Source organism: Puma concolor, chromosome B3, assembly GCF_028749965.1.
Source record: "Puma concolor isolate L17-30 chromosome B3, mPumCon1.1.hap2, whole genome shotgun sequence".
Lineage (NCBI taxonomy): Eukaryota > Metazoa > Chordata > Mammalia > Carnivora > Felidae > Puma > Puma concolor.
In genome coordinates this window covers 125,010,043-125,023,647 of record NC_141672.1, presented here as the reverse complement: position 1 = coordinate 125,023,647, position 13,605 = coordinate 125,010,043, and the positions used below count along the sequence as shown (strand labels likewise).

Genomic DNA, 13,605 nt, shown 5'->3' with positions numbered 1-13,605 from the left:
AGCCATAAAAAATGAAATCTTGCCATTTGCAGAAACATGGATGAATCTGTAGGGCATAAGGCTAAGTGAAATAAGTCATTCAGAGAGAAACAAATACAATACAATTTCACTCATACACAGAATTTAAGAACCTCAACAAAGAAAAAAGAGACAAATAAACAAACAAAAAAACCAGACTCTTAACTAAGAGAACAAACTGATGGGGGCAAGGGGAGGATTAGTGAAATAGGTAAAGGGGATTAAGAGTATACTTATCATGATAAGCAATGAGTAATGCATAGAACTGTTGAATCACTTTACTGTAAAATATAAAACCGTATGTTAATTACACTGGAACTTAAAATGGAACAAAAAATATGAGCATCTTTTTTAACAAAAAATACCTCCCAATTTCATAGGTTTTAACAGAAGCATAAAAAGAATATGCAAAGGCTCAATCTGGAGTAGAACACAGTTATCAGAACCTATAGGAGAGGATACTGAAAAAAGAATTATCTCTATTGACTAAATAGATTTTTTTCCAAATTTTTATTTAAATTCTAGTTGGTTAACATACAGTGCAATATTGGTTTCAGGAGAATTCAGTGATTCATCACTTACATAAATACCCAGTGCTCATCACAAGTGCCCTTCTCAGTACCCATCACCCATCTAGCCCATCCCCCACCCACTTCCTTCCATCAACCCTAAGTTTGTTCTCTATTTTTAAGAGTCTCTCATGGTTTGTTTCCCTCTCTTCCCCCCCTCCCATATGTTCGTTTTGTTTCTTAAATTCCACACGAGCAAAATCATATGGTATTTGTCGATGAAAGAGATTTGTATCTTTAGAATGTACTTCCAGATGTTATTTAATCCATAAATGCTGTTATACACGTTAAATATATCTAAGTTGGAAGTTACACAGAATTATTTTTCCCATTCCATATAGAAAATAAAAGCATCCAAGCTAGATCTCAATTTCTGACTTCTGGTTCCACATGTAAAGAGCTAGAAAGCTGCTACTCCAATCAAACAACAGGTAAAAATCTGAACAGACAAAAAATTAACAACTCTTCTTGGGTTATTGGAAGAGGGATACAGGGCAAATTGCTGCCCCAAAGACTGGAGAGAGAGAGGCAAATACACGCAGCCATGGTTTACTGAAGCAGAGAACAGGAAACCATCAGCGGAATCTGTGATGTGAGAGGAAAACCTAAACTGCAATTGACAAATTCCTGGAGGCTCACCACAGAAAAGTCTAATAGTTAAAAACTCCCAAAGGGACCTAGCCACAGCAGAGCCCCCACAATTTTGTGATATTTACCTCAAAAAACTCAACCAGGCTCTCACAGCAAATGCTGGAGAAAAATCCCCTCATGCTTCTAGCAGGGGAGGAAAAAGGAAACATTTGAGATAGATCAGAGAATTCATAACAAGACCTATCCTCAGGGGACACTAGTTAACCAGAGCCTAATCTGCCAGGTATTATCAGAGCCTAACTGGCCTGTGTACTGGAAACATCCAACTCCAGCCCACTCTAGTCATCCTGTTCCACTTAAGAGGGGAGGAAAAAAAATGAAAGTTCACAATCCAGAGGCACAGCCAGGCTCACTAGAAGACTAAGACGTAAACAAAAGACTACAGAACACTTCCCTTCCTCCTACATCACAATACCATATTAAGGCCTATTTATAGCAATTCCTTTTACCTGGGAAATCACATCCAGCTATCTAGAAATATTACAAGGCATACTAAAGGCAATAAAACACTGTCTGAAAAGACAGCAAACACAAGAACTAAATACAGCAGGGATGTTGGAATTAACATACCAGAAATTTAAACTATGATTAATATGCTAAGGACTCTAATGGATAAAGTAGACAGCACAAAAGAACAGCAGAACTATGTAAGCAGAGAAAAACCAAAGACTCAAAAAAGAAAAACCAGAGTTCAAAAACACTGTAACAGAAATGAAAACTATTTTTGATGAGCTTAATAATGAATTGCAAACAACTGAAGAAAGAAATCCTGAACTTGAAAATATACCAAAAGAAACAGAACTGAAAAGCAAAGAGAACAAAGATTGGCAAAAACAATACGCAAGGACTTGTGGGACCTACAAAAAGTGTAACATACACAAAATGGGAATATCTGAAGAAAGTGACAGAATCAGAACTGAAACAATAATGACTGAGAATGTCCCCAAATTAGTATCAGACATCAAACCACAGATCCAGGAAATTCAGAAAACATCAAAAAAAATAAATTGTAAAACAAACAAAAAACACCCACAAAAAAAAAAAAAAAAAAAAAAAAAAAAAAACAAACCAAAACACACCAAAACCAAAAAACTATACTTGGCACATCATTTTTAAACTACAAATAAAGATAAAGAAAAAATTTTGAGAGGCGCCTGAGTGGCTCACTCAGCTAAGTGTCCAACTTTAGCTCAGGTCATGATCTCACAGTTTGTGGATTCGAGCCCCATGTCAGGCTCTGTGCTGACAGCTCGGAACCTGGAGCCTGCTTTGGATTCTGTGCCTCCCACTCTCTCTCTCTTCCCCTCTTCACTCACACTGTCTCTCTTTAAAAAATAAACATTAAAAAATTAATTAAAAAAAAGAAACAATTTTGAAAGAAGCCAAGAGGAAAACAACTACAGAAGAATAAAGATAAAAATTACATCTGACTTCTCAGAAACGATGCAAGCAAGAGAGTGGAATGAAAAAGCGTCAAAGAAAAAAACCCCCACCAACCTAAGAATTCTATACCTTGAGAAATCATTCTTCAAAAGTAGAAAAGAAACAGACTCTCAAGCAAAAAAAAAAGGGGGGGGGAGGGAATCTGTTGTCAGTACATTTGCCTTGCAAGAAATATTAAGAGAACTTGTTTAGACAGAAAGGAAATGATGTAAATCAGAAACTCATTATCTATATAAGGAAAGACCACTACCAAAGGAATAAGTGGAAATAAAATAACTTATTCTTCTTAACCTTAATTGATATAACAGATAACAGTTTGTTTAAAATAATAATGCCAACAATTTATTCAATTATGAATATTTATGTGTGTAAAATTTTAAATACATGTTTATATATGTGAAATAAATGACAGCAGTGATAAAAGGACAGAAGCAAGGAATATTATAAGGTACTCCCATTCCCTGCGACATGTATAGTGTTACTTGAAAGTAGACTAGGTTAAGATATAAATGTATACTACAGACTCTAAGACAACCCCAAAAAGAAAAGTTAAATGAAAAGTAACTAACTGATCTACTTGCAAGTGAGAGAAAATGGAACAATATACAATGCTCAAGTAAAACCACAAAAGGAATAAAGAGGGTAGAAGACAAAAACAGGAAAAAAAGAGCAAGAGCAACAAATAGACAACAGTAACAAAAATGTTAGGTACTAATCCAACTATATCAATAATCACTTTCAACATTAGTGTTCTAAATGAATCAACTGAAAGACACAGATTGCCAGACTGGATCAAAAAAATAACATCCAAGGACGCCTTGGTGGTTCAGTCAGTTAAGCATCCAACTTCGGCTCAGATCATGATCTCAGTCCTAGGTTCAAGCCCTGCGTTGGGCTCTGTGCTGACAGCTCAGAGCCTGGAGCCTGTTTCAGATTCTGTGTCTCCCTCTCTCTGCCCCTCCCCTGCTTGTACTCGGTCTCTCTCTCAAAAATAAACATTAAAAAAAAAGTAACATGCAACTATACATTGTCTACACTTCAAATATAAAGATACAGATTAAAAATTTAAAAATGTACTGTGCTAACAATGAAAAGAAAGCTGGACAGACAGAGCAGACTTCAAAAGCAAGGTAAGTCATCAGAATTAAAGAGGGGACACAACATAACGATAAACAGTTTAATTTTCCAAGAAGACATAATGATCCTTAACATCTGTGAACCTAACTAAAAGGCATCAAATTAAATAAGGCAAAAACGGATACAACTACAAGAAAAATAGATAAATCCACCATCATAGTTGCAAACTTCCACACCCCTCTATCAGAAATGGACAGATCTAGCAGGCAGATAATCAGTAGAGACATAGTTGAACTCAAAAGCACCATCAATCAATTAGATATAATTGACATCTCTGGACTACCTCATCCAACAACAGCAGATTACACATTTTTCTCAAGCTCACACAGAAAATTCGTCAAGATATATCACATTCGGGGCCATATGATATACCTTAACAAATTTAAAATAATAGAAATCATACAAAGTCTACTCTTACACTACAATAGAGTTAAGCCAAAATCAGTAACAGAACAATAACTGGAAAATCTCAAAATACATGGATATTAAACAAGTCAACAAAGAAATTCCAACAGAAACCAAAAATTCTTTTCAACTAAATAAAAATGAAAACACAACTTATCAAAATGGGGAATGGAATGCAGTGAAAATAGTGCTTAGAGAGCACTAACTAATTATTAGTGCACTAATTTATTAACACTGCATGCATGTATTAGAAAAAAAAGAAAGAACTAAAGTTAATCATTTATATTCCCACCTTAATAAACTAAAAAAGAGCAAATTAAATCCAAAGTAAGCAAAAGGAAAGAAATAATATTGTAACAGAAATCCATGAAATTGAAAAATGGAAACCAATAGAGAAAAATCAACATCAAAAGTTCTCTGAAAAGATTAATGAAATCAATACTCCTCTAGCCAGGCTAACTAAGGAAAAAATGAATTACTAGTATCACAAATGAAATAGGGGACATCACAACAGATCCCACAAACATTAAAAGTATAAAAGATATACTACGAGTAACTCTATACCCACAAATTTGACAACCTAGATGTAACTGACCAACTCCTTACAAGACCCACTCTGCCAAAACTCACAAGAAATACACAACCTGATAGGCCTATATCTGATATGAAAACTGAATAAATAAGTAACCTTCCAAAACAGAAAGCACTAGAACCAAATGAATTCACTGATGAATTTTACCAAAAATTTAAGAAATTGTACCAGTTCTTCAGTCTCTATCAGAGGATACAAGCTGTAACTCCAGAGTCTAATCTGATTAAAAGGCTCAGGTTTAAAAACAACAAAATCTTGCCAATTAAGACAATACTGATGGACCTGGAAGGTATTATGCTAAGCGAAGTAAGAGAAAGACAAATACCATATGATCTCACTTACAAGTGGAATCTTAAAAAAAAAAAAAAACCACACAACCAAAAAACCAAAAACAAACAAAAAGCAGAAAAAGATCCATAAATACAGAGAACTGGTGGCTGCCAGAGGGGTGGGTGAGAGGGAAAAAATGGGTGAAGAAGAATGGGAGGTACAGGCTTCCAGTTACAGAATAAGTCACAGGGATGAAAGGTACAATATAAGGAATATAGTCAATAGTTCTGTAATAGTGTTGTATGGTGACAGATGGCAACTATGCTTCTGGTGAGCATGGCATAATGTAGAGTTGCTGAATCACTATGTTGTATACCTGAATCTAGTGTATCGCTATGCATCAACTATATGTCAATAAATAAATAAAATGCAAATTCACGAAATTAAACTTTACATACCTATAGAAATAAATATTTTGGTTATTGTTTGTGTTTTAAGAAGGCTCACTTTTATTATCAAATGACAGAATGCACGTGGAGTACTGGGCACAGTGGTTTATTATATGCTAAGTGCTCAAGATGTCAGGTGCTACTACATAAGTTCTGTGGGTTGTATACAAATATATATCAGTTATTTCCACATAAACTGATCCCAGAAAATTCTTCCAACACTTCTGCAAGGGAATTAAAAAGGCAGAAATAAACATTTTGCATTAACTTAATAATTTCACTCTTTCATATATTATTTACTGATTACCTCTTGCAGGCCAGGCACTCTATCATTAGGCTTCCATACTAGTATTAAATGAGTCAGACAACAATGAAATCAATTAAGTCAAATGACATTAAATCCCATGATGACAAATGTAACAGGGTAAAGGCAACAGCAAACAAAGAACATGACAATTCTTTGTTGAAGTTGGTCAAGGAAGGCCCCTCTGATAAGACATCATTTGAGCAGAGATCTCTGGGGCAAGTGAAAGGAAGCCACGGGGATACCACAGAGAAGGGTCGCAAACAACAGGCACAAGTCTTTTTTCTTTAATTTTTTTTTAATGTTTTATTTATTTTTGAGACAGGGAGAGACAGAGCATGAAAAGGGGAGGGTCAGAGAGAGGGAGACACAGAATCTGAAACAGGCTTCAGGCTCTGAGCTGTCAGCACAGAGCCCGACGCGGGGCTTGAACTCACGGAGCGCGAGATCATGACCTGAGCCGAAGTTGGCAGCTTAACCAACTGAGCCACCCAGGCACCCCAACAGGCACAAGTCTTAAGAACATCAAAACATTAAAGGCAAAATCATAAAGCCAGTGTATATAAAGATAAACAAGAGAGATGGAAAGGCCACACAAAATGAAAGCTCGTACAGGGCCTCGAAGATCTTCAGATTTTACTCTGAGACATATAGGGAGCCCCTCAAAAGTTTTGAGCATAAATAACGTGGTTTAACTTCAATTTAAAACCGATCACTCTGGCTGCTACCCAGAAAATACAATGAAAGGGGCAAGGATGGAAGCAGCAAGACTACCAGGGAAACAATTTCATTCTTCTGGCACAAGATATTGGCTTTAAATCAGCATGATAAGGTGGAAATGGTGTAAATAAAGTGGTACAATTAAGATATTTTCAAGGTGGAGGCAACATGATTTGCTGATAACTTGAGTAAGACAAAGATAAATTAAAGATGCTTCCAAAGTTTTCGATAAGCTGGAAGAAAAAAAAAAGACTTCCTACTAATTGAGATGGCAAAAAGATTACAAGAAAAGTAGTTTTGAGAGGATGAAAATCAAGACCTACCTTGGACTTGTTAAGTTTGAGAATCAGACATTCAATTATTGGATATATGAGTTTACAATTCAGAGGGTAAGTCAGAGTTAGAGATGAAAATATGAGCTCTTACCTGGAGAGAAAAAATAATGATGGCCTGAGACCTGGGTCCTACCAACATTTACAGAAAACTAAGTATTTATTTCAATTACGGAACCATAAATCAGTTGATATGTTTACCCTTGTTCCATTTTCTTAGTCATAGACTCATACGTACAGCCTAAGCACTGAAGATAGGGTTGGAGAGTAACTACCAAAGGATGAGAATTCTGAAGTTGCTAGAAATTGCTTCGTAATCATTAAAAAAAAATTAGAGTCTAAATTAATATGTACAAAAATATTTCACTATGTGGTATATATGAATTTTTTAAAAATACAGGGCGACTATTCATACAATTGGATAAAAAGATCTGGGTTATTGTGTTAGTTCTATTTCTAGGCTAAACTATAGCATGGCATGCAACTGTTAAAGATTTTTACTGTTTTTCTGCAACCTAGGGAATAGGCAACACTAGGTATATTCTTTAATTTTTTTTTTTTTTTTTATTTTTTTTTTAAAAATTTTTTTTTTTTTTCAACGTTTATTTATTTTTTGGGACAGAGAGAGACAGAGCATGAATGGGGGAGGGGCAGAGAGAGAGGGAGACACAGAATCGGAAACAGGCTCCAGGCTCTGAGCCATCAGCCCAGAGCCTGACGCAGAGCCTGACGCGGGGCTCGAACTCACGGACCGCGAGATCGTGACCTGGCTGAAGTCGGACGCTTAACCGACTGCGCCACCCAGGCGCCCCTATTCTTTAATTTTATAATTACCATTTAGAATGCACCCAAGATGTTCCGTAAAGAATGCCAAATGCAAATGTGTCTCCAATTGCCCCCCAAAAAATCATTCTTCAAGATGTTGCCATTATTCAAAGATCCTAGGATAATTCTTAGGTAAAACCAAGAATCCTTCATTATCTATTTTGTACATCAAAACTCATAAAATTTTGGTAGAATAAACTGGACCTACTCACTTTACTAAACCATTGTCTGGTTATAGCTTCCACAGGTATAGTAATTTATGAAATGGGGACGGACACGAAGACAGAGCTGTATTACAACGATTATATCTGGAAGCTTAGATGCCGTTATCAAGACATCATGTTAGGTCTAATTCCCGGCTTTTCTACCTTAATATGATCAAGTTAAACAGTACGGCAGCTTGCTCAACTCAACCAGAACTAAGTACCAGAGTTTCATCTGGAATCTTGTGACACATATCCTACCATGTCTCACATTCTTGCTATCCTTCATTTTTACTACAAAATGCCAAGCTTCATCTACTGTTTTCTATTCTTTACTATTGATTCATCCCATTAATCTACTCTACTAAGATCTCTAGAAAAATATTTATAATACAGGTTGTCCCTAATCTTCAACTGCTTTATATAATGGTTCCTCAACCTCTTAGCTTTCACTAAAGCCTGGTTTTACCCCAAAAGGCACTGCTTATCTTGCATCCCTTTTATGTGAGGATTTCATAAACAACTAAAACCCGTAAATCCACTATTATTCTTCTAATTCCTTGTATTTAAAACAATGTCCATCAAAACAAAATAAACACAACACAAACACAACTTACATTTGAAAATCATATTATCTACCTGAATACCTTTCTTCTGGTAAATTATACCCATATACTAAAGGCTCTATTTTGCCCCCATTTATATCACTGGCATGCTGACTTCAATGTCTGTGTTCATGATCTATCCCAACACTTTAGCCCCTCTTACCCAAAATACTTACTTGACTTTCTTCAGAAACCTTCACCGCCTCTCTATGTCAATCACTACTGTAGGCATATTAAATATCCAACCCCTGATCATTATCATCTATCCTTATAAAAATTTCACTTACACTAAACGATCTCTCTGACCTATCAAGGCTTTTTATAACCAGCCTAACACCTCTGTCTGGCACCACAATATATCCAATCATGGCCATCACCAAAGACTTACATATTCAACTTACTTCAGTGTTAACAACCTATGCACATGCCACTAGTAATTCTGTCCCATCTGTTCTGCTAATACCCAACCTTGAAATACCATGCCTCTTTTCTGGCTATTAAAGAAATTCTTTAAACTCCAAGTATATGTTCCCTAACCTCAACTAACCACTCAGTAGCATGAGACTCAATAATATTTGGTCTACTTCTTCATCCATTCTCCCCAGACACTTTCCAAATTTGCACAGTCTTCTCAAATTCCCTAATCAAACTCTGTGTTCCACAAAACCCTATTAAAACATGTTTCTTAGAAAGTTACATGCTCACAAAACTAGAATAAAAAAAATAACTGCATTAGGATGGCAATTATCAAAAACAGATAATTACAAGTGTTGATGAGATTATTAAAAAAAGTATAGCGGTTCCTCAAAAAATTAAAGAATTAGCATATGATCCAACAAGCCTACTTCTGGGAATATGCCCAAAGAATTGAAAGCAGGGTCTCAAAGAGATATCTGTGTTGTCCTAAACATGTCATGAAAGTAATCCAAGTGTCCATTAATGGGTGAAAGGATAAACAAAATGTTATATACATATAGCAGAATATTATTCAGCCTTAAAAAGGAAGACAATTCTGACAAATGCCACAACAGGATGAAGCTTGAGAACATTATGCTAAGTGAAATAAGCCATCACAAAAAGACAAATATAAATAATTCCGCTTATATGAAACAGAGTAGTCAAAATACAAAGTAGAATGATGGTTGCCAGGAGGTGGGGAGAAGAGGAAATTGGGAGTTATTATTTAAAGGATATAGTTTCAGCATTGCAAGATGCACAGAGTTGTGGAGAATCTACACAACAATATTAATGTACTTAAATACCACTGAATTGCACTTAAAAAATAATGTTACATGTATTTTACCACAAAAAAAATAGGATGAAAACGTTACATGGACACATAAATTTGAGAAATACATTTTACAATCCCTTTTGGAGATTCACAATGTACATCAGCACTTTAAAGTATTCCACTATTTTCAGTAAAGAAACCTGTTTAATTCTGTAGTTCCCAAATTTATTCAACAATTGAACCTCCTTTTCAAGAAGTGTCTACTAACATCTCAAAGGAGAAATAAACTGGTGTAGCAGACCTATACAAATTTACTGAGAAAATACTCCAAGTAAAAATGACCTTTGACTGGGGCACCTGGGGGGCTCAGTCAGTTAAGCATCTGACTCTTGATTCTGGCTCAGGTCAGGATCTCACGGTTCATGGGACTGAGCCCATGTCAGGCTCCGTGCTGTCAGTGGACTCTGATTGGGATTCTCTCTCCCTCTCTCTCTGCCCCTCCCTCTCTCATTCTCTCTCTCTCAAAATAAATAAACTTAAAAAAAAAAAGACCTTGACTTCCCCTATTCTCATCTGCAAACACATTTAACATTACATAACCATCTTTATCTCCTTCTTCTAGTTTAAGATAGGGGTCTCTGCTCTTATTCCAAAGCAATCCCTATACCTATATTCTTCATTTCAACCCTTACTATCTCAAAAACCTTGCTTCAATAATTACCACCTTCCTGTTACCTTACCTTAAACTTCTTAAATTCTTACAACTAGTCACTGACGTCTTAACTATTTCACTTTCTAAATACTTTTCTTAAATCCAGAGAACGTTATCTTGAATTCCTATTCATTGCCCTTCTTAGGGCTGTCACTGACTGAACTGCTGAAGCTCTGGTCACCTGCCACCACGGACTTCTCTTCAATTCTGTTTCTCTGCTGCCAAAACTATTAAAAACCTATGTCTAACAAGGTTACTACCTCTTCCTCAGCAAATTCTTTATTGACTCCCAGATACTTATGAGAGACAGGCCAAGGCCCTTCACATAGCTGGCAAGGCCCTTTCTCTATCAAGTGTTATTTTTCACTTTCCTACTTATGATCTAAAAATCCTCAAATGCCTACTGTTCCCTACACACACTATGCAGCTTTATAACTTTACCCATGCTTCTGCCTAGAACAACTCTGACTATGCTTCTGGTTACCTAAGTTCCAGTTACACTTCAAGATTTAATTTGGCCTTCCCTGGCCACCCCTATTTCCCTGCCACCTGGTTTAGGTTCCTTTTGAATACCTAGGTAACACGGTATTCCTTAATGTTCCTGTTGCATCCTCAGTATAACTCTACCAAAAAGATGATTTGCTTCTATGTCTTTCTACTAGGTACACTGTAAAATTATCTGGGTTAGGGACTAATTATTATGCATCTTTGTAGCCACAAGACATCACCAGCTGCTTTATACATAGTGAGTATTTAATAAGTGATTGTTAACCTCTTTCCCCTCTCTATTTCTCCACAACTTCTAGGTGACCAAAAAGACATTACAATCCAGGAGTATACAATTATCCACTTAAAAGTAGAAATCTAGTACCATGTTACCAAAGTTTAGAGGTATTTATTTGGTAGGAAAAATAGTAGGCACATTCCTCTCTCCCAATTTTTTTTTTAATGTATTAGTCTCTTACAACTGGAAATTATTGTCAAATAACATGACACCTTTAAAGCAATCTAGGTTAACTTAAAAAACACCATAGCCTCAACCAAGTTACACTTACATTCGGCTAGCTTCGATGTTTTCAGACTGAGGTTCTCCTGGCGATCTGTAAAATGCAATTGAGGAAAGTTAAGCAGAATATTCCATATTCCAAAAAGGGCAGACATGTTATTTTAGAAGACAAATTTGAAAACAAGATTTAATTGTTAACAGTTTTAAAAGTAACTAAAGATTTCAACAGAAGAAAAAAGTGATCAAGTCAGACTGCCATTCAACACATTTATTATAAAAGCTGGACTAATAAAAAAGTCAGCACATTGTTTTTAAGGAAAACTGTAAACACTATATTTAGATACCAACATACAAAGCAGTATAATAAAACATAATTATTCACAAAGTCAATATTTATAATAAAAACATACAACTACGAAACTTTCTACAGCCAACTACTAGTTATCCATAATATCAAAAGTATTCACTAGTATTCACAGTCCCAAACTATATTTAGATCAGGGGTCAGCAAACTATTTCCTCGGACAACAAACTAAGGCCTGGGCCAGGTGCCTATTGTTGTACAATTTTATTGGAATACAGCCACACTCATTCATTTACATATTGTCTATGGCTGCTTTCAAAACACTACAAGAGCAGAGGTGAGAAACTCTGATAAGGATATATAGCCCACAAAGCCTAAGTATTTATTATCTGGCCCATTAAGAAAAAGTTTGCCAACTTCTGCTCTAGATAATTTAAATTTAAATCTAATAGCCTTGGGAATTTTGAGACACTTTAAGTCAGATTTACCATTCTAATCATGATTATCTTGGTTTAACAATGAAATTAACTTTCCCTGAAAATACACCGGCAAGATGCACTACGTATCAAAAGTGTACCAACCGGGGATATTAAAATTTTACTACAGATAATTGTGAACTGACTTCAGTTATAAATAGTTGCCAGTTACACCAAAAAGTATTTTATTTTCATTTTGAGATATGAATCAATTTTGCCTATTCCCACCATGCTGTTAAAAAAATAAATTCCTGTGATCCTATTCGGTTTCATCAACAGTATTGGTCAGTGTATACTAAGGTGAATCAACATAATATTGATTTCTAACACTCAAATTCTCAAAATTTTTAGAGATGAAAAGCTAAATATCTAAAATGACATTATAAGGACTTGATTTGTGAATTTATCACTGACTTGAAATTTCTAATTCTGACCTTTAACAAAAGAATCTTAAATTCAGAGCCACCAGCAAAATAAAAAAAGAAAAGAAAGAAAAAGAAAAAAACAACAAAAATAAACAGTTTTCCACATTTCTTAGCTTTTAAAAATCTCACTTCTTTACCAGACTTTCAAAATTACCCCTCACTGTAGTTCATTCATAGTCCAAGGACAAGAATGCCAAAAAAAAAAACAAAAAAAAAACAAAAAAACAAAAAAAAACAAAAAAAAACCAAAAAAGACTCCAGCAGCTCAAATATTTTAGCTCCTCTTTGCAGTGTATTCACATTTTCAATTTTGCACAAAGTTATATTAGAACTAAAAATTGGGGCATGCTGGAGGTGGCAGTGACTTGGCACTGACACAAATGCAAAAATTTCACTCCACCCTCTCCCCCAGGGAGCAAGCAAATCACCTTTGTGACACACCTGGTCTCCACCAGCCTTGTGGGTAAGTACCCCAAGATTGCTTCCAAACTTGTTTGTATGTCTCAGACAGAAGAGCTAAAAACTGATGATAACCCCATGTACCAGCTGACTCATTTTTGAAAGTGCGACCCTCCAGCATCAGATGTCATACTGTAAGGAGGCAGAGCAGGCTTGCAAAACAAAAAATAAACCTGCTGGCACTAAGGGAAGAGAGGCAGATTAGAAGCTTTCAAACACGTAGGCGGCAAAACTTTCAAAATTAACAGGGAAAGAGAAAGAGAGAGGGAAAAAAATGAGGACACAATGACAGGAAAATTAAAATACTATTGCAAAAAGGTAAGACACAAGCAAGAAGGAAAACAAATTCAAGTCTTAGAAGCACAATATATAACTGCTGCAAAGTTTTGAGAAATGAGATAGACGTTAAATACATCATCAAATGGTAACTACACTCTGTTTTCCAATCTCTGTTCCCTAAACAAGAGAA

The 13,605-nt window shown here is 35.6% G+C and overlaps 1 protein-coding gene across 9 annotated transcripts in view; it reads right to left on the bottom strand.

Moving 5' to 3' along the window:
• Window positions 1-13,605, bottom strand: part of UBE3A (ubiquitin protein ligase E3A) — a 95,136-nt gene that overhangs the window by 60,768 nt on the left and 20,763 nt on the right. For 3 of the 9 annotated variants that reach the window (XM_086711340.1, XM_086711341.1, XM_086711342.1), the window contains one exon: window positions 11,522-11,566. In XM_086711340.1, coding sequence (XP_086567466.1) covers window positions 11,522-11,566 — 45 coding nt within the window. Of the gene's footprint in view, window positions 1-11,521; window positions 11,567-13,105; window positions 13,319-13,605 lie in introns of those variants that run through there. The other 6 variants (XM_086711335.1, XM_086711336.1, XM_086711343.1 and 3 more) reach the window with 5 other exon arrangements.